This window comes from Dipteris shenzhenensis, chromosome 2 (assembly GCF_047967505.1).
Source record: "Dipteris shenzhenensis isolate YYH24624 ecotype China chromosome 2, Dip_SZ_1.0, whole genome shotgun sequence".
Taxonomy (NCBI): Eukaryota; Viridiplantae; Streptophyta; class Polypodiopsida; order Gleicheniales; family Dipteridaceae; genus Dipteris; species Dipteris shenzhenensis.
In genome coordinates, this window is record NC_141597.1 from 65,531,766 (window position 1) to 65,554,230 (window position 22,465).

The 22,465-nt window shown below is 46.0% G+C and overlaps 1 protein-coding gene across 13 annotated transcripts in view; it reads right to left on the reverse strand.

Moving 5' to 3' along the window:
* Nucleotides 1-22,465, reverse strand: part of LOC147905188 (DNA (cytosine-5)-methyltransferase DRM2-like) — a 98,376-nt gene that overhangs the window by 24,549 nt on the left and 51,362 nt on the right. For 12 of the 13 annotated variants that reach the window (XM_087390982.1, XM_087390969.1, XM_087390953.1 and 9 more), the window contains 4 exons: nt 6,580-6,691; nt 4,889-4,992; nt 4,602-4,710; nt 4,263-4,336 (listed from right to left, as the gene is read on the reverse strand). In XM_087390982.1, coding sequence (XP_087247108.1) covers nt 4,263-4,336; nt 4,602-4,710; nt 4,889-4,992; nt 6,580-6,691 — 399 coding nt within the window. Of the gene's footprint in view, nt 1-4,060; nt 4,165-4,262; nt 4,337-4,601; nt 4,711-4,888; nt 4,993-6,579; nt 6,692-22,465 lie in introns of those variants that run through there. The other variant, XM_087390997.1, reaches the window with a different exon arrangement.

Here is a 22,465-nt window from a genome sequence, read left to right on the forward strand (position 1 = left end):
ACTTGTGTTCACAACCTATCTCCACTTTGTTCCTATAGGATAGGCATCTTCAACCTCCCGCTCGACCAAGAAAACAACGGCTGAGTGTGAAAAGCATCATCATGCCAAGCATCTCTGCCACTGTACTAAAAAAGGAAGGCATCCCAAGCTGCTCTCTCTAGGGAGTGTAAGCCACCTTCGCTACCACCTCTTTTGTCTGTGGGCATTTCAACCATATTGAAATCACCCCCAATGATTCAAGACTCTGCAATGCATGACCAAGAAAGCAGCTCCTTCTAGAAAAGAACATGGTCCCCTCTTGAATTGGGGGCATAAAGGTTTAAGAAACCAATCTTACGCCCACCAATCAAAAGAATGACCCAATGAGCTCTAGAGGCAACTATGATCCCATGTCCAATCACCAAGGGTAGCATAGTAGAAGAAACAGAAATACAAGTACCTCCCCAGATGCCCAAGGCAGGTGACCAAAAAATATGCCCTGAAAGAAGTTTACCCGACTTGCAAAATCCCTAGTATCCAGTTTGTGTTCCTGAATCATGAGGACATCAATGGGACCCCTAGTAACACCTGGATGAAGTTGGTTACGAATCAGCTGCCTACGGCGGCGGTGAGGTATACCTCCAAGGCCCTGAACGTTCCCAATTGACAATTCCTCCTATCAAGAGGAGGGAAATCAACTGGGAAAAGTACTCCCACACCTGCAGAGGGTAAAGCTCTATCGATGGTGCTCTGAACGAGGTGCTCCCCGAGGGTAGAGGGTTAAACTCCTCTAAATCAAACTCTGCCATGTCTGCCAGAACTGCAAAAGAGTTCTTGAATGATGCTCCTGCATAGGTGTGCAAAGGATCCCTACGAATGAAGGAGTAGAAGCAATAATCCCCTTCCCTCTATCAAGAGGTGAAGAAGGAAGAAGAGGAAAAGGGGACTGCTGTTGCTGATGGATCTCGACCAAAATAGCCGCATTAGCCTTGAGTACAGCACGAGCTTCAACAAAGGCTTGCTCCCTAAAAGAAAGCTCCTTCACATGAACGGCTGAAGAGATGGGAGCAACCTCATCAGCACAAAGAACTAAAACATGTATATCTCATGCTTGTAAAGGAGGGTCCATGGTGCCATCAATAGCCTCCAGATGTGGAGCTGGCTCAACAACTCTGACTGGCACCTAACACGGGATGAGTGGAACAGGACGTGCTGAAGGTCTCGTGCGCACTGTAAACAAAGGTCCAGGACGAGAGGCTATAGCCAATTGTCCTAGGCGAGAGGTGGAAGGTCCAGTAGTGCGAGAAGTGGGAGGGAACGTGAAGTAGGTCCAACCAAGGTGGCGCTAGGAGACGCAAAACCAATGGCCCTTTTAGGCCTTCTCTTTTTTTTCTTCCTTAGGCAATCTATGGCAAAGTGCCCAGGGGTCCTGTAAATCCTACATTGATCCTGTCTCCCAACGATCTCGACTCTCTGCCTGAAGAAGGAGCCATCTAGATGCTAGAGCATGATATGGTCATCCGTAAGGTTAGGGTCAGAGACAACGACCGTAACACGTGATACCCCGTCCGATCTGATTGCCTCTGCTACCGAAGCAGGCATCCGAGGAAGGGAGAGGGATCTCGGTGACTAGGGGAAGAGGAGGGAGGGGAGGGGCAAGGAGAGGCAAGGGGGGAAAGGGGCAAGGTATGGGAGAGGGGAAGGCTGAGGCAGGGGGAAGAGGAGGTGGGGGTAGAGGAGGTGGAGGTAGAGGAGGCGAGGGAAGGAGGGCTAAGGCAGGGAAGGAGAGGCGAGGGGATGGAGGAATGCCAAATGGGATTTGGTTGATGCACCCTTGGTAAAAATATTGTGGACACCAAATGGATCTATAAGGTCAAGTATCATTCCAATAATACCGTGGAAAAATACAAGGCCCGTCTTGTTGCCAAGGGGTATGCTCAAGAAGAGGGAATTGACTATGAGGAGACTTTTGCTCCGGTAGCAAAAATGACTACCATTCGTTGTCATTTCTCTTGCTGCAAATTATGGTTGGTCAATCTATCAGATGGATGTTAAGACAACGTTTTTGAATGGAGATCTCAAAGAAGAGTTCTATGTGTAGCAACCCCAAGGATTTGTGGTAAAGGGACAAGAGCACAAGGTGTGCAAGCTTAGGAAAGCTTTATATGGGCTGAAACAAGCACCCCGTGCATGGTATCACAAGATACATCATTTTTTGCTGTCCCAAGGCTTTGTCAATACACATACTGAGCCTAATCTTTATGTTCTGCAAGAAAACACAGATTTGGTCATTCTAGTGCTTTATGTGGATGACATGCTACTCACAGGGAGTAATACACAGCAAATTGCAGTCCGCTTTATGTCAAATAGTTGACACGACAGATCTAGGTCTATTGCACTTTTGTCTTGGCATTTGAGTTTTGGCAAACCCAAGAGGGAATATGCATGTCACAGAAAAAGTATGCGAAAGGTCTACGTTCTATTCTCACAAGCCAACTACATCTCATAGTGCATTTTGGTTTAATAGCTATTGTCCCCACACAGGTGAAACCAGTCAGTACAGGCAGTTTGTAGATGATTACGGGTAGGCGTTGAAAGGTGGTTAATAGGAGCACCGGAGTTTAGAGTCTAGATACTTCTTGAGATTATTTAAGTGTGAAGCCTGATGTAGAATGTGTTCTAAACAGTTGTGTCTAAGAGTTAGGGTCAAAATCATAGGCATACTATCAAGCTAATGTTGCTTAAGATTTGTGCCTCCAGCTGAGGCGAGTGTGCGAACGTTGCTGCACCAACACCTTGTTGCATGAGCACAACTATTGCAGCTATGGCTGTTTGTGCAGAAAAAAAGTTTGATGGCATGCTTTACAGGCAGCTAGTTGGGAGTCTCATTCATTTATGCTCCACTAGGCCAGACATTGCCTATGCTACAGGGTTGCTGAGTCAGTTTATGCATTGTCCTACTGTCACACATTGGAATGCAGCCAAAAGAGTTCTCAGATATGTGCATGGCTCCCTCTTTTATGGTTTGCATTATGCTTCAGACTTGTGACATTTCTCTAAGTGGTTTCACAAACTCAGATTGGTCAAAGGGAATTGATGACAGTAGATCCACTTCCGGCTATTGCTTCTCATTAAGTTTAGCCTGTATTTCTTGGCTCAGTAAGAAGCAAGATCGAGTCTCTCTTTTCTCTAGTGAAGCGGAGTATAAAGCAGCAAATGCAGCCACTATGGAATGCATATGGTTAAGGAATCTTTTGCATGACTTGCATCATGCCCAAGTTGGTGAGGCAACCTCTCTCCTTTGTGAGAGCCAGAGTGCATTGCCATTGGCAACAATCCCGTCTTTCATGCTCGCATGAAACACATTGAAAATCATCATCACTACATACGGGATTGTATTTCAGATGGCTTCATTGACCTTATCTATTGTTCCACTGCTAAGGACAATGTGGCAGATATCTTCACCGAAAGCCTGTCAGCACCTCTTTTCACCCATCATCGACATGGCTTGGGGATCAAAGACATTAAAACAATATCAAGGGGGGTTGTAAAATGACATTGTTTCTTTTGTACAACCATAGGTTGCTATATCCACATGTGGATGAATTTGTGCAACCACGGTACTTAAGGTACAGCAGGTACTTCTGAGATCATTCCAAAGTACTTCAGCCATATCATTGAGGGGGAATTTGTAGACACATACAATGATATGGTGGTGTAGGATAGACTAGGGCAGAAGGTAGCTAGAAGAGGAGCTAACGGGATGAGGGTGAAGGCAGCTAAAGGAGGAGCTGAAGGCCTGAGAAGGAGGCAGCTAGAGGAGAGGAGGTAGAGGGGAGAGAGGGAGAGCACGACTGGGAGTTGCTCAATTAGATCTACATCCCTCCGATATCCCAGTTCCAGTATGTAAGGGAGGTAATTCATTGCAATAACTCACCAGCATTTCTGGTATAGAAACAATAAAGAACTAGAATGGGCATTGACCACAGCCCACTCATGTAGTGGAATGGGAGGAACCGTTTACATACGCTTTCACGACATGACATCACTAGTACAATGACTTGTCCTCTCAGGGACACGTCTGACTTGTTGCTGTCTTTTCCATGGAGCCCCATATCAGAGATTATACAAGCCATATATCAAAGGTCCTACAGCTGGAAGAGATAGAAGTGCTTTACAGCAACACTGCATTGCAAATTTACAATGCAATGAAAATTTTCACAGCAGAACATGAATAATTGAGATAGAATTGGAAGTGACATTAATACTAATGGAACACTTACATATTCTGATGAATGTGAGCTACAAGCTCCATCTGCAAGGAGATAGTCGACCAATTCCTCAAAATCGAGGCTTCCTATAAAAGCCATATAGCAAGTCAAAACTCTTGGTGCATACAGAATCTGCAATACACAGGACAAAGCTGTTTTGCACCTAGAATACAAAAAATGGATACATAAAAATTGGCTGGTTTTAACAGTACATGGAGATAACAAAACTCTCCTGAATCTGAAGCCACATAATACACAGAGAAACAATCTTGTGGCTCAAAACTATTGCAAATGTATTTGAACCGCACCATTGCCTATCAACAACTTAAGAGAAACAAAAATGGAAGTTACCCAAAGCACGTGCTGCCCTTTCTACAGATGCCTCAGTAAAACCCATTCGTTTGAGCTTTTTAAAAACTGGAACTGCACCATCTTCTAAGTCCTTGCTAGAAGACTCTTCCTGGATTTAAAATCCATTATGCAAATAAGGATGCAGAAAACCTTGTCATACTCACACGTTTTTTAGGATACAATAAAGCCTTGCAGGATTGTCACCTCTTTCAAATTATTAAGCAAATAGCAGTGTTAAAATAAGGAGATCTTCCATTCCAGCTTTAATAGGCTATAGAAAAACCTACATCCGTCTCTACACCCTGCATCCATGAGATTCCGTTCTCTTCTTTAGTAATCCCATGTTGAGTTCTGATAAATTTCGATAACTCAAAAACAGAGCTTTCTTTCCCTGCAGCAACATACGATTGATTCTGATGAATATGGACAAATTCAAGAAGGCCTGTGTTTATGCATTCTGCCTGGTAACTCTGATCTATAGATGCCCTGCCATTAAATCAAATTGGTTAGGGAAGAGGGAGAAAGGGGGGACAGACAAAGATACCAGTACTTTTTTATTGTTTATTTATTTTGAGCAGAATAAAGTTTGGGAATGATGAGGTTAGAGAAGCGAGAGAAAAATCTGTGCAAATTTTTGACTTCTTGTTTGGAAACCCCCCTTATCTTGAAGGAACTCAAGGAGGCTGTTGATGTCATGGCAGGATACAAAGCCCCTCGGGAGGATAGTCTTCCCATTGAGTTTACGAAGTGTTTTGGCATGTGGTTGGCCCTTGTCAAGGAAGGAGCTTAAAAACTGGAGACCAGTTACGAGGATCCAAAAAAGGATGGACACCTGGATTCTCCAAGGCTAGAAAGGTCTTATCAAAGGAAGACATCTCCGTGAAGCAATTGTAAACTTGTGGGAAGGATGTGAGTATGCTAGACTCTAGAGACACACACCAATACGTTTGTTTCCTCAAGGTGGATTTTGATAAAGCCTATGACAAACTAGAATGGGATTTTCTCATTCAAGCTCTTCAGAACAATGGACTAGGACCCAGATACTCCTAACAAATGCCTCAGCTAAGGTATGTGTAAATGGAGAAATGACCTAGACTCCATTTTGGTATCTGTCATACACAGAGGCTCTCCTCTTGGAGATGTGAACTTCATTATAGCCAATATGTTGTTCGGAAAGGGACTCCAAAGATGGGGCCAGTTATGGCATAGAGAGCATAAACCTTCACATGTGTCCACACGTGCTGATTCACTTAACAAAATTGCCTTCCAACTAACTGGCTCCCCTAAATGCACTGTATCATCTTCCACACTTTTCTAGCATTGGAACAAGCAACAAAACGATGAAAAATGTCCTCTCTGTGACCAGGGCAACGTTTGCATTTTCCATCTCCCTTTCTAATTCTTTCCCCCTTCATATTCGTCCACACTGCATTGTGGAGAATTAACCAAAGCAAAGAGCACATTTTCTTTGGTATTGATTTAACCCAAATCAAGTATAAGACCTGTTGGCTGTCAATTTCCATCTGTCATTCAGCACTTTGAAGACTTCCTCTATATCCAGAAATAATTTCCAGTTCAATCATCTGAATACTAATGCTGAGTTGCATTGGTTTTAACAGGAAAGAGTAGGCTGGACAAAGCTTTCTTGAATTACAATGAAGACCAGGATCAGCTGTTCACAGAGATGGATTCCCACAAGTTGGAAGTGCATGAATCCCATGCTCCGGAGGGTCAACAGAAGAAGCAGCCTGGTTTTACTCGAGTCAAAAGAGGAGCCTGAATGAGACCTCATAGGATGCTGTTTGTTTATCTATAAAAATGAAAAGTATTTCTCTTTTTGTACCCTGTTGCTATGTACATACTCTTCAGAGGGTGATTTTGGATGGATCTGAAATGTAAAACTTATATCATAATATATACAAACTTTATGCTGCTCAAAAGGTAAATCCAAGTGATCGCATGGTCAGGAATGACAAACCATAGGCCTCAATGGCAGCCGAAACATGCTCCGCAGAGAAGCCCATTTTTGATAACTCTGTTTTTACATCTTTTTGAGTATAACTTTGAGATTTTTCTGACTGTGTCACATCCTGAAAATGCACCAAAAATTCATAAGAAGAGAGCCATAGGTTTAAAGCATGGTTGGATAAAAACACGTTTCTAAATGTTACAAACGTTAGAACATTGGAAAACAGCTCAAAAAATTAGGTCTTTTTGGGAAATTTTGCAATTTGTAGAAAGGACTGCAATTTGGAATTTGCCATGTAGTACATTGTAATTTATCTAAGTAGAGTAAGTGCACTGTGCATGGGCCATGGCACATGCAGTATGATGCATCTCAGCATCTACTACAATATATATTACTAATATATGTGTGTGTGTGTGTGTGTGTGTGTGTCTGTGCGTTGTCTTACAGGAACCTTATCCGTGGGGGTCACTCTGGCTCAACGAAGGATTGCATCTGCTTCTTGTCTTCGATGCATGGCCCCTTCTGAAACGGTGCCTCATTTGTTTTGGATGTGTTCCAGCACTAAGACCTTCCTATGCAAAATTTCCATGTCGCTTCGCCTTCGTTTCCCTAACTCTCCTTTTGGGAAACATTTTTGGCTTATTGGCAGACTTCCTGCAACCCTGGTCCATTACTCTTTATTTTTGAACTGGGTCAGATATTGGGCTTTTTGGACCATATGGCAGGATCACAACATGCGATATTTTGGGAATCCGTTCTTGCAATCTTATGAATATTTCAGACTCTCCCTACGGCAATCTATCTATGATGCTTGCCATCAAGGAGATCTTCCTCAGTCATGCCTGGAAATAGTTTTTCTTTGCTTTTGATTTCCTGTTGAGGCTCTCTGCTTTTTTGAGACCCTCATGTAAATTTTGCTGATAATATAATCATGGATTTACCAAAAAAAAAAAGTGTGTCTGTGCGCGCGCGCACGCACGCGTGCTGTCTACATGTCTTATACTGAGATTTTCTGATTTTGTATTGGCTGATCTCTGCTTTGGAGACAGTCTTTTTGTAATATAAAGTTACATGGATATGTGTGTGTGTGTGTACGCAATTCTTTGCAGGGAAACTCTCTCAGAGCAGAGAGCATACATTGGTCAAAGGATTTTGCCCCTCCACTGGCAATGCAGGAGCCTAGACGCTCATATTTCCTTAGCTTGAAGGGGATCCAATCAGTTGCAGATTACATTCATGATGATGGGATTCCCCTTTCTTTTCCTTTGGCTGCTGCAAAATTTGGTCTTGGTATGCATTACAGATTCATGTGGCAAACTATTACTAGAATACTTCAGCCCATTCCGCCTTTAGAGCTTGAGGACTGTCTTCAGGACTGGACACTTCCTTCTCTAGGGTCATCTTGTCGCCCTTTGAGGCTGTCACATATTATTGTCACTTCTTTATATAAAGCGCTTTTGCCTCCACCATGGGTTTCTCACAAGGCGAATCAGCTTTGGCGAATTAATTGCACTGCCAAGTTGTGGCGGGAGAGTTTGAGATAGATTTGGAATTCAAAAATTTCACCGCAACAACAGGTCTTGTTGTGGCGAGTTTTGTTGGGAGTTCTTCCATCTGGGCAATTTTCGACACGCAGGAATATTGCTCCAGCTGTTTGTCGCAGATGGGAGTCTGTGCCTCATCACCTTTGGCATTGCTCCAACACTCATGATTTTTAAAGCTTCCTTGGGCAACGTTTGCGAGCTTGCTTTCCAAATGCTACCTTTGGAAAGTTCTTCTGGATCTTTGGGATACAACCACCTAGACAGGATTTTGATCTTGTTTTTGTTTGGGTTCGCTACTAGGCACTCTGGACCCTATGGAAGGATAGAAATGGTGATCCTACTTTTTTACTTTTTTAGTTCTTCAAGCACTCTCTGCAGATTTCCTTCTATGATTGCTTGCACACCAAGTACATAGATCCTGATGTGTATGTCTTATACTGAGATCTTCTCGTGATGTATTTTTTCACATCCCATTTTGGGATAATGATTCTGTAATATAAAGCAACAAAATTTTCACCAAAAAAAGTGTGTGTGTGTGTGTGTATGTTTCTTAAGTTTAGGTACTTTAGGTACTTTACTTTACCCTAAAACGTACCTAACCTCTCGTACCTGACATTTCTGACAACCATGGTTTAAAGACATGACATGTATTCTTGAAAGAGCATATGAAAACCATGATGTAGGAGAATCAGTCATTTATGCCTTTTGAACAAGGCACAGTACATGCAATAACACTACACAGACCAAAATCACAAGTTTATGTGAAGAACAATAATCTGGTTCTTTGAACAAAGGTGGATTCAGCCAGATTTTTTTTGGCCTTACACTAGTGTAATAAGACGAGAAGTTCCTAATTCAACTATCATGGAAATACGATCCTTTCCCCCGCCTCCCTCACTTCCCCGCCTGCCCCCCCCACCCCCTCCCCCCGCCTCCCTCACTTCCTCTCCCTCCCTTTCAGCCTACCTCTCCCCTCCCCTCCCCTCCTCCTTCATCCCCTCTCCCTTCTTCCTCATCCTCACCCTTCTTCCTCCCTTCATCCTCACCCTCACCCTTCTTCACCCTTCTTCCCCTCGTTCTGCATGCACCCTCATCTCTCCTCTGCCTTCACCCTCTTCCTTGCAGCATTTTAGTCGGACGGAGTTCAACTTTGTTCGCATCGGCTTCGGTCATCCCGTTGGGTACCTATCAGAGTTGGTGAGCTAGTACCACGGGCTACCACTGACAGGGCCATGGACCCGTCTCTTCAAGCAGGAGACATCCCTGTCCTGGTTCCATGTGCACATGAGACTGCTCCTGACCCTGTTCAGATGCAGCAGCGCTCATCTAGGGAGAACCTTTCTGCAGAATCCTGTGCTTTACTTGAGGAGAATGACAAACTTGTGGCTGAGGTCATGCAGTTGTGGCCACGTCTGTCTACACCTAACAGAGGTAAGGGGGTTATTGGTTACACTCCTCCTTCTGCAGGGCTCCTTCACACTCCTGCGCCAGAGGTACTTCGCAGAATTCATTTTCAGTTCTGGCAAACTTTGCTGAGTTTGAGGCAGAGGAGGAGTTTGTACCCTCCACGCTTGGGAAGCATATCTTCCAAGACAGAGTTTCCCCCTCAATAAGGGGGGTGTGCTTTCCCTAGTTGACATCCCTCCTCTTGATAGGAGGAATTTTTTGCAAGAGAGGGCTTTGTCCTGTACGAGGTCAAGGATCTTCCATCCGGCCCCCTCCTCTCGCAGATGAGGATTGTCCGTTGGAACGTTTTGGGCCTCGCAAGTGTACCTCACCGTCGCCGCAGGCGGTTGATTCGTAGCCAACTTCATCCAAGTGTTACTGGAGGTCCCATGGACATTCTGAAGATTCGGGAACACAAATTGGATGCTAGGGATTGTTCCAAGTCGGGTAAGCTTCTTTCAAGCCACACTTTTTGGTCACCCGCCTTGGGCACCAGGGGAGGTACTTGCATTTGTGTTTCTTCTTCTATACTCCCCTTCGTGATTGGACACGGGACCATAGTCCCTTCGTGATTGGACACGGGACCATAGTCCCTTCCAGAACTCAGTGGATTATACTTTTGATTGATGGGCATAAAATTGATCTCTTAAACCTTTATGCACCCAATTCTAGAGGGATCGTGTTCTTTTTTGGAAGGAACTGCTCTCTTGGTCACATATTGCAAATGCTTGGATTATAGGGGGCGATTTCAATGGAAGGAACTGCTCTCTTGGTCACATATTGCAAATGCTTGGATTATAGGGGGCGATTTCAACATGGTTGAAATGCCCTCAAACAAAAGGGGTAGTAGGGATGATGGCCTTCACTCCCTAGAGAGAGCAGCATGAGATGCGTTCCTTTTTCAATACAGTGGCAGGGATGCTTGGCATGATGATGATTTTCACACTCAGCCACATTCTCCCCTATTTTCTTGGTCAAACAGGCGATTGCAGATGCCTATACATGCACGGATTGACATATTTTATGTGGATGATTGGGCTCTTGATAGAGGTGGTACTGTTTGCATTGTAGCTGGGGTGTCCACTTCGGATCATTTTCCAGTGGTTTTGATGGTCTCAGATCCCCATGTGAGGCGCCGCTCTGCCAGTGTTAGGATTCCAAATTCTTTCTATGCAGAGGAGGGCCTTACAGAGACAGTGTTGAGGACCTGGGTCTCTCATTTGCAGGATGGGAAGCTTTCTCCTTCAGACTTAGCCGCAACCCTCTATGATATCAGTGACTTTTATCTTTCAGTTGCTCGTATCAGAAGGGGTGAGATCCTCAGGCGTGAGATAGGTATCCGCCAACAGTTGGCTGTCCTCGAGAGGAAGGAGCAAAAGAGGCCTACAGATGCTTGGATTCAAGAGCGCCTTGCTGCAGCAAGGGCTCAGCAGCAATCACTTTTAGATCAAAGAGCAGAGTATGCCTTTCACGCCAGAGAGTCATTTTGGACACAGAAGGGAGGTAGGGTCAACAAGCAGTTCTTCTCTACTCTTGGCCCCAGACATAGTAGGGAGAGCGTCTCACAGCTTGTTGACTTAGGCGGAGTTTTTCAGACACATCCAGAGGTCGTCTTGCAGGTTGCCACCGATTTCTATGCCTCCCTTCTTACAGCAAATCCAGATACTCAGGCTACAGATGATGCTAGAGTGGTTATTTGGTGACACTTACCTAGGTTGGTGACAGGGGATATGACTCTTTCACTTGATGCACCCTTCACCAATGTAGAGTTCTGGATTGCTCTCTCTGCCCTTCACAAGGGCAAGTAACCTGGTTCACATGGACTTACCCCCTTATTTTTTATTACTTTTTGGGATCAAATTGGGGATCATATTACCTCAGCCCTGCACGGTGTATGGGACTCAGGTGAGATGCCAAACTCACTTGCGGAGGGCCTCATTCATTTGATTCCGAAAGGAGGTTGCAGGAATTTAGTGTCTCAGTGGAGAGCAATTACCTTGCTGGGTACCTTGTACAAAATCCTAGCTAAAGCTATCAGCCTTCGTCTGCAGCCCTTTCTACCAAATCTTATCCATGATATGCAGACGGGTTTTGTACATGGCAAGAGCATCTTTGATAACATCTTCTCATTTTGGGAGGCTTCGGAGTGGGCCATGCATAATGGCCATTCTACAGGCTGGACTGGGGCTTTCTGGAGGGCACACTTACTCGCTTTGGCTTCTCAGATGCATGGATCAGAGGGGTGTCAGGCCTCTACAGATCAGCCCATAGCCAAGTTCTTATTGGAGGAGTCAGGGGAGACTGGTTTGAGATTACCAAATCAGTCCGTCAAGGTTGCCCCCTATTCCCCTTTTTATTCCTTTTTGTGGCTGAGGTTATGAGATATTACATTAGAGCTCAAGCTGGAATCGTAGGCTCAGGCTTCCTCTAAGGCAGGAGGATGAGCTCTTAGACAGTGAGTTGGCAGATGAAACGGCTGTATTTTTGGATGCCACTCCACAGACACTGAATTCATTCAAGATAGTTGTTTTGCATTGCGGCAGTTGCACACATTGATTGGAACAAATCCAATGGCTTTTGGATCAGTGAGATGAGGACACTCCAATCTAGGGGATTGACATAGGGTTCACTTGGATTCATAGGGGAGTCTCCGTCAGATATTCGGGATGCCAGGTTGGGTTGGGCATCTCTCTGGCACAGCAGTTCGCTTCCGTGTTGAAGAGTATCAGAAGGAAACTCATTTTTTGGAGTTCAGCCAGACTTGACCTTGCATCCAGAGTTGTGGTTGTGAACCAAGTATTATTGGCCACTGCTTGGTTTGTTTGCTCATGTTGGTGCAGATCTAGAGGTTGTATCGCTCAGCTCATGAGACCTATCAGGAACTTCCTCTGGAGTGGTTTAGATGGCACCTCAGATGTTGTAGCCAGGGTGGCTTGGGAGACCCTCATTCTCCACAGGAGAAGGGGGTCTCAATATTATTGACCCGAGCTTGTAGTGTATGGCCTTGCTCTGCTACAAGTTTGTGATACATGGATTGATGCCTGAACAGAAAGCCCTAGAAGGATTTTTTCTCACGCAGCATTCAATCTTGCACCCCTTCTCATGGGGGCGATTGGTTGGACAGCAGCACATGGATCTTTACTTCAGCCCATCTCAAATCCCCCCCTTCCTCTCTCATGGCTGCTATTCTGAAAGCTTGGGGATGCTTCAGAAACACACTTCGCAAAGTTTCACCCACTTCTCGTGAAGAGATTCAAAGGCACCCAGTCATGTGGAATGACTCGATTATGGATCATCATGGCAGGCCACTTGGAGTGTCACATTATATGCAGTGGTCTAGGTGGGAGAGGGGACCTACCTCTGCTGTAGGCGCTTGGCAGGCCTTTATGAGACTTCCAAAGGATCAGAGACTTTTGGCAGTTGGCCACCTCAGAGGAAGTGCACTCAGGATACAGCAGATATAGGCAGCCATTCTGCCAGAGCGGATTGACACAGATGATATGCCGCTTACAGAGTCCACTTCGTGGGAAGCGTTCTCAGGGATGGGCATTCCATTTCAGGTCATTGCATTGCAGGATGCACATGAGGATACCCTTGTCTTTGATGTTCAGTCAGGACGCAGAAATTGCGGGATTCATGGAGTGGGGCAGGGATTCACAGTCTATCTTGACGCTGATCCTATTCTCCTTGCGCCGGGGTCTTGGAAACTCTGGCTGTATGGTGATTTCCCTATTAGGTTCTTGCAGTGGGACCCAGGGGAGTGGGAATGGATTGATGAGGGGCACTGAGAGAAGAGCTTCCCCTTCTTTCGCTATACAGTTAGAAATGCCCGAAGGTTTCAGCTCAGTAGTAGAGGTTAGAGGCCCTCCAGAGCGCCACATTGGGATAGTTTTCAAATTTCCGCAGCTATGCGGAAGAACTTTGGCGTAGGCTCTAGAAATCCCTCAGGAATAGAAAGATCACTCTTTTCTTTTGGTTTTCTATTCATGTAGGGATTGCACTGAACTTGTGGAGATCCAAGTTCGAGGCTGACCCTACTTGTCCTCGTTGTCACATGGCAGTTGAGTCAGTACAGCATTGCCTTTGGGAGTGCAGACAGGCGAGGATGATCTAGAAAGGTGTTGCTAGGATTTTCAATATCTTTCATACAGCACCTTTCTATATGACCTAAGGTTCAGTGGCTTGGTTATCTCTTACTGGCCCACAGGTGTTTTTCGAGGGACATGATCGAATTCCAGCTTTCATTGTACGGCGACATTCAGTGGAGTCTTGTTCCCTCCACGATGTCCCCCTCACTCCTTCTAGAGCTGCTCATGCCTCAATAGACACGTCTTGGGAGATTTTGGCTAGCATTGCAGCTTGGCATATTTGGAGAGCCAGGTGTACAGAGGCGATGGAGGGTATCCAGGTTCACCCTTCCCAAACTATGGCCAGTATTTGGACTGAAACAGTACACACTCTAATGGCCATTTGCGAGCATGCAGGGATCCTCCAGAGCAGCCACTGCCAGGAGAGTTACTCTTTTCAAAGTTTGGAGGGGATCTCCTTTCTTCTCTGAGTTTCCTTCAGGGTTGAGATGGCATTTTCAGCCTCCGCCTTGGTTCTATATTAGCTCACTTTGAGCTGTTTTTTCCTCATGCATTGCATGATGTACTCTTGCATTTGAGCTTGCTCTCGCGGGTTCATTCATACTTAATGAAGTAATTTTCTTGAAAAAAAAAGAAAAAAAGAAATGCGATCCTTGGCTGCCCTCCCCATATGCTCCCCTATTTGCATGCTGTAAATTCATGGCTGGGCTACCTACGGAGGCTCTAAAGGACCCCCCCCCCCGCGGTCTCTCCTATAAAGGTCATCTGTCTATGCATGTGACAAGAAGGCACGTGCAGCACTAGCTCCTCCAAGACAATCGACAGAGAAGTTACGATACATGGTGGTCTTAGCATGGGGTACCCCCGCCCCCCCCCCCCCCCCCCACCAAAAGTCCCCCCCTAAAAAAACAAATAGCAACATTAGCTAGCTTCCTTGGCATCCATAGGCACTGAAGAACCCCATGAGACCTATGGCCAAATTCACTCTTGGCACGACCTAGACATGTGCTTGAATGCCAAACTAGGCACTCGTGTCCACCACCTCCCCTCTAGTGCTCGACACAAATACGCTACTACAACACAAGCCATACGTGCTGTTTGGCACATCACTCCTATTGAGATTTGTATATTAGAATGGTTGGAGGATGTTGATCTACATCAATGTGGAGGACTTGGCAGCCTACAAAATTAGATGGTACCTATGTGGTTTGAGTGGATCACATTGTAGCCTTCCTTTTGATAAGGCTAATAGTCAATACAAGATCTTGTGTGTTGCCTCCTCTCTTTGTGTGCTTCACCATCTCCTCTCTCCTTCCCACATTGTGAGCTTTTTCCTCAATTAAGTACTCTCATCTACTTTCCAACCTGGCATCAGAGCCTTGTGCTCTTCTCTCTCTCCTCTACACTCTTGCCATCCATAGCTCTTCTTTAGTTTGCAGCCTTTAGCCACTATTGATCCTACTAGGAGACTTCAATGCACGGACATGAGATAGATAGGTGGGTCTGCTTGACTTCACAAATGACAAAGATCCACACATAGTCCCGGAGCTAGATGCAACTGAGCTAGGGATACTGAGGCACTCTACAGATGCCCCACAGGTGACAGGATATGGGCGACATCTACTTGATTTGGGGGCAATCCATGACTTGATCATCTATAATGGGCTTCAAAGATGGCCATTGTCTGGTGGACTCACCTATTTCCCACATGGCAGTGGGTCAAGTACAGTGGACTACCTACTAGGCCCACTAGCCCTTGTATCATAAATACACGATTTCATTGTACCCCCACCCCCACTTGGAGCTGACCACTCATACCTGGCCTTCCATGTCTCTGCCACTATGCCACTCACAAGGAGAGCCCCCATTGCGCCTGCACGTGTCCAGATCCATTTTGATCGTGCCCTCGACCCAATGTACATGAGTCACTTAGCCAGAGCACTTCCAGTCCTACTTGAGGATGACATAGGCCTCACACACGCCTCAGACGCCCTTGTCTCAACGATACACGATGCTGCCACCAAATCTTTTCCCACGACCCAATTCACATGAGTCGGAGATGGGAAGACATTTCAAAACCATTGGTTTGATACTAAGTGCAGAGAGGCGAGAGCCTACCTCATACTAGAGCATACCTTAGGACATCTGTCGGCATCTGAGGCACATAATATTTTTCGACGATTGACACGCCGCAACAGGAGGGCCTTTCTCACAGGATGGATGAGATTGTTAGATCTTTTCGAGGAGGAGACCCGACCACTAGATGGGGTTTCCTAACGAAAGGGAAGTCATTTATCCCCATCACTGACCCTGATGTCTGGAACACGTATGTATGCTCCCTCTATGATGTCCAGATGCAGACACCACCGGATATGTCCTCTATGCCCAAGCCCACCACTTGTTGCTTGTTTACCACACAGAATGTGCGGGCTGCACTCCGTCGCCTACACAACCGAAAAGCACAGGATCATGAGGGTCTACGGACTGAACACTTTGCACATGGATAGGAGGTCCTAGCTCCAATGCTAGCACATATGTTCAACCAGGCTATTTGTCAGGGCTTCCCACCCACCTAGAGCACCACCACTTTTGTACCGATACACAAAGTTGGCGACACTATAGAGACTAGGAATTACCGCACCCTCATGATTGGTCATACTCTTACCAAGATTTATGGATCAGTTATAGAGAGGGAACTTAGCAGTCATACAGAGGCTCGAGGGCAACGAGCGCTAGGACAAGCAGGATTCCCGAGACAACATTCTACCTTAGACAACATATTCACCCTAGAGCTATCATTGAGGAGGCGAGAGCCAGACACCAGAAAGTCTACACATGCTTCATACACTTTCAAAAGGCTTTTGGCACGGTCTCGTGTTCCTGCATGGTCAGGAGACTACAGAATATGGCATATTCCAGCTGATTTGGGGTGTGGTGAGCTTATATGAGTCAATCAGAGGCAGAGTACATGCACCAGGTGGTCTATCGGACTGGGTCGAGAGCACGATTGGAGTGAAGCAGGGCTGTCCACCCTCACTGGCCCTCTTCGGACTCTACATCGATGAGATCACAGCTTTCATAGATCGCCTAGGAGGAAAAGGTTCACTCTTGGGTCACCACATGATACAGAAATTGTTATACGCTGATGACATAGTCCTCATCATCATCAGCAGAAGGCCTACAGATACATCTGGAGGCACTAGAGGGGTTTTGCAGAGAGAGAGAGACTTGACAGTCAACCTTGGGAAGACCAAGGTTATGGTCTTCAATACCTCACATGGAGTGACTCGTCGACTCAGCTTTACCTATCACGATGAGCCCAGGCCCCAATCCTACACATATTTGGGAGCAATCTTCACATGACCCCTTTTCACGATGACACATGCAGCCCAGGCACGACTCACACAAGGATGAAGAGATTTGGCCCGATTAGAGAGACAGTGCTTCTAGGCACACTTTCAGGACCCACCAACGAAGTGTTAGCTTTTCGACACACTCATACGACCCACGGCTATGTATGCAGCACCCTTTTGGGGGTGTGACTTATAGAAGATCAAGTGGAGGAAATTTGAGCAGCTACAGGTGACTATGGGGGCCAGGATGATTCGGAGTAAGCCCTCAATTCCACATGAGATAGTACAAGTAGAGTTCGCCATGACTCCCCTACCAATCGATGCCATCTTTCAGACAGTGACTTTCATCCAGACGGGCTTTGGAGTCCTCCAGATGACTAGCAGAGAGCGGAGCAAACACATGGTATGCACAGATATCCACATGGTTTACCAGACATGGTATCCAAATGGACAGGCTCCCCCCTTTCCAGTATAGCATGGACGCACCCCCTGAGTGGATCCCGCAAGATGAGATCAATTGTATCATACAGTTAGATCTCCTTCAGCTCCATTCATCTCGGACTTGGGAGGGAAACTAGGAGCTCCCCACCAAGTCTCAGTTCTACCACGACCACTTCCTAAGAGTATCAGAGGAGGGATTCATCATCAGATTCGAGTATCTAGAGGACAGAGGAGTCTCGCATGCATTGAGGATTGCCATTGAAGAGATCCGTGTTTCATCTCATCAGCTGAGGATTGAGACGAGGAGAGCAACGGGCTATGTATGCTTTGCACACTAGAAGTGATTGAGACAGAGGAGCACTTCCTATGTGTCTGTCCAGTCTACTATGAGATCAGGAGACAATACCATTGCCTCTACCAGGAGGGGAGCGACTTTGGCCCACTCTCACAATTGATCCATATCCAAGATCAGGTTTGCATTGGGCTATATCTACTTGAGATGCGCCGACACAGGGAGACCCTACTACGACAGATCAGAGAGCAGACAGAGGCGATCAAACCATAGGACAGGGAGGCTGACAGAGCACAGTGCCACATCACAAACTTCTATGCATTTGAGTCAGCTTCAGGACACATCGGGGTGGAGGTGGAGGAGATAGCTGACATGCGGGCAGCCTATATTACTGAGAGAGGGATGCAGAGACCAATTGCAACACGGAGAGTGACCAAAGCACACTCTATTGAGGTCCATTCTATCACAGCTTTCCTCAAAGGGGACCCCGCCCAAGGCGAGGAGTTACTCCGAACATAGCCCATCGGGTTCACAGATCGAGGAGACCGCGTCCCCCTCTGCCACCACGGCATGGCACCGCACAGATGCAGATCCAAGACATTTTCACCGCTCACAAGCGAGCCACCATGGTGCTGGGCTTTGGCTTCTTAGCCTGAGCCTCAGATCTCAGCATGCTACAGCTCTCAGATAGTTGCTAGTCTCCGAGTTATACCCGATTTTGCTCGAGCCATTGAGCTCTGTAGAGTTATCAGTTTTTCAAATTTTCAGTTTTTTTTTCGCAGTTTAGCAGTCTTAGCACTCAGCAAGGGCCTTAGTGCACCTTTTGCTCCAGCCCACTGAGGCTTGTATGAGATCATCATTTGGTGTACTTTGTACCTTGTCCCATAGGCCCGTGAGGTCTTCCGCAAACGTTAATTCTTCTCTCTCTCTCTCTCTCTCTCTCTCTCTCTCTCTCTCTCTCTCTCTTGCTGCTTGACTTTTGCAACACATTTCCTTTTCTTATGAAAGTGTCGCCATTCTCTGTTGGTTTAAAAATCGAGGGCCGATTGATTGCAAGACTCATTTGTCACTTTGTATCTGCCCAATGATATTATATTGCAGCAATATCTTCAACAAGTCGTTACCATGCTTTTTGAAGAGCAGAATCTACTAGTTGATTGTTGACCAGCAGATATTTTTGGGGTTCTTTGGGCCTTAATACACCTTCTGCTTCTGTTAATCTGCACCAGACATATTTTTTGGAGAAACTACTTTGACGTAACAGCTGAGCATTGACTCTCCCCCCCCTCGCGGGCTGTCCTGTCCTTTCCCTGCGGGCTCTCCCTCCTCTCCCAGCTGCTTCTGCCCTCCCCCCCCGCGGGCACTTCTCCCTCCCCCGGCTGCCTCTCCTCCCCGGCGCTCCATTGATAATCTTTTTGTTCATGAGCACAAATTGGATGCCAGAGATTGTGCCAAGTCAGACAAACTTTTTTCACGTCACACCTTTTGGTCATCTCACTTGGGCATTAGGGGAGGTAGTAGATTGGGGCTTTCTAGAGGGCACCCTTCTTCATTTTGGTTTTACAGAGACATGGATAAGAGGGAATTCCTCTTTAAACAGATCAGCCCACAGCTAGGTGCTTATTGGTGGGGTTTAGATTTCCATATCAGTTCGCCAAAAATGCCCTCTTGCCCCCTTCCTCTTTCTGTTTGTGCCAGTATCTACATTAGATCTCGAGCTCATATTTTGGGCTGAGACTTCCATTGAGATGGGAACAAGAGCTTCTACATAGTGAACTCGCAGATGATACTGCTGTTTTTTTGGATGCCACTCCACAAACGCTCACATCTTTCAGGACAGCCTTGGATTTATTCTGCACTGCTGCAGGAGCACACATCAATTGACACAAATCCAATGGCTTTTGGATCAATGAGGGGGACACTCCGGATTGGAGGAATGACATAGGATTCCCTTGGATTTAAAAGGATATTTTTGTCAGGTATTTGGGATGCCAGGTCGGTTTGGGCATCTTTCCAATACAACATCTTGCTCTAGTGTGGGAGAGCATAAGGAGAAAGCTTCTTTTATGGGGCTCTGCAAAGCTTGACCTTGCCTCAAGAGCAGTGGTGGTTAACCAGGTCCTGTTCGGCACGGCTTGGTTTGTTTGCTCTTGCTGGTCCCGTTCCAAGGATTGTATCACTCAGCTTAAGAGACAGGTAAGAAAAATTTCATGGAGTGGACTCAATGGCATAGAAGATGTTGTTACAACCAGGGCGGCTTGGGAGACTTTGATTCTCCCCACTTGGAAAGGGGATCTTAATATAATAGATCTAGATTTACAGTGTAGGGGTTGCTCCGCAAGATGGTTGTAAGGGGACTTATGCCTAGGCAGGAGCCATGGAAGGACTATTTTATTCACAGCGAGCATACAGTCATGCAAACCTTCATCGGGAGGAGGTTGGATGGATAGTACCACATGGATCTTTACTTCAGCCCATCTCAGATCTCCTTCTTCCCCTCTCATGGCTTCTATCCCGAAAGCATGGGCCAGCTTCGGGGAGTACTCTTCGCAGGGTTCCCACTTCCTCTCGCAAAGAGATTGGTAGGCAGCCCGTCATGTGGAGCGATAGTATACTAGATAAGCACAGCAGACCACTTGGTGCTTCTCACTAAATGTAGTGGTTCAGTTGGGAGAGGAGGCCTGCCTCCACTGTGGCATCCTGGAAAGCTTTTAAAAAGCTTCCAGAGGATAGAAAATCTCAGATGGTTAGTCATCTCAGAGGGAGTGCAGGGAGAATTCAGCACATCGATACAGCCTTGCTAGTGGATTGGGTGGAGACAGACGACGTGCTTATTACCTGTTCCACTTGGATGGTTACATTCACAAGTACGGGCATTCCACTTCAGGTTATTGTAGTTTGAGATGCACACGAGGATACCCTGGTTCTTTATGTGTATTTGGGAGGCAAGCTGTCCAGATCCACAGATGACATCTTGCTAGAAGCAACATTTCAGCCTATAAGGATCGTGGGTTATGTGGAGTTTGGTCCCCGTTTACAATGGTACCTGGATCCTGACCCTCTTCTCATTTCCCTAAGATCATGGAGGTTATGGCTTTATGGAGGTGTCCCCATAAAGTTCATGCAGTGAGACCTGGCAGAGTGCGAGTGGATTGACGAAGGGCACCGAGAGAAGAGCCTCCCCCTCTTTCGTTATACTGTCAGTAATGCCAGGAGATTTCAGCTCAGCTATAGAGGTTGGAGGCCTTCTAGAGCTCTTCATTGGGACAGTTTTCATATTTCTGCTGATCAGCATAAAAACTTTTGGAGGAGACTCTGGAAATCCCACAAGAATAGAAAAATCATTCTTTTCTTATGGCTTTCTATTCATGGTGGGATTGTAGTGAACCTGTGAAGATCTAGGTTCGGGGCCGACCCAATCTGTCCTCATTGCCTTTCTGCCATGGAGACAATTTAGCATTGCTTATGTGATTGCAGACAAGCGAGGATTATTTGGAAGGCAATTGCTAGGGTTTTCAGCTCTTTTGCTCTATCCGCCTTCTCCATGACTTGGGGCTGAGTTGCTTGGCTTTCTCTTTCGAGGCCTCAGGTCTTTTTTGAGAGACATGAATCATCTTGGGCCCTAGTGATCAGACAACATTTAGTCGAGTCATGTTCTCTAGATGACGTTCATGCTTTACCCTTTAGGGCTGTGCATGCCTCGGAGGACTCTTCTTGGGAGATACTGGCAAGCATATCAGTGTGGCATATTTGGAGAGCCAGATGTACATAGGCTTTGGATGGATCCCAGGTTCACCCCTCCCACACTTTGACGGACACACACTATACATACACTGATGGCCCTTTGGACAAATATGCAGGGATCCCCTCAGGCAGCTTCTCCTAGGAGGGCTATTTTCCTCAAGGAATGAAGGGTCTCCCCCTTCTTCTTTGAGACTTCCACAAGGTTAAGGTGGTATTTTCAGCCTCAATCTTGGTTATTTTCTACCTCTTTTTGAGGATTTTTTTCATGCATTGCATGATGTATTTCCGCCTTGAGCTTGCTCTTGCGGGTTTTATTCATACTTAATGGAAGTCTATTTCTTGCCCAAAAAAACCTCTCACAATTACCCTACCCCACCTATTGCAAATTGTTCATCGCCGATGGCGTCAAACAAACACCTTTCAAGCTCCATAATGTTTAGTCAAAGATCATGAGGGACAACATACTAAATACATTGCAGATGGACCAAGTACTATCGCCCTTGCCTTGGCAAAGCTATTCAGCGTAGCGGTTTGCACCGGTTTTCCCCACACCTGGACCCATATCACCATCACTTCCATTCACAAGGCAAGGGATCCCTTGAGCCTAGAAAACTACACCAATCATGTGGTGTCCAAGATTTATGCATTAGTGCTTGACACACAAGTTAGCCAGTTTTTGGAGAGCTCTAGAGACACAAAGTTGATAAATAGACAAGATTCATTGCTAATAATGCGACTCTAGATCACATCCTAACAATCAAAGGTGTAATTGAGGAGAGCAAAGCATGAAGACAAGGTTTATTACTGCTTTGTGGATTTTCGCAAAGCTTTTAACACAGTGGCAAGAACTCAGCTTTGCTGAGAATGATCAACGAAAGTTAAGAAAATGGCAGCTTCCCTCTCATCAAAAAGCCTTGCAGAATACAGACTGCTCTTCAAAGGCTTTCTTCAAAAGCATTCATACTTCCTGCCACATAAATTCTTTGC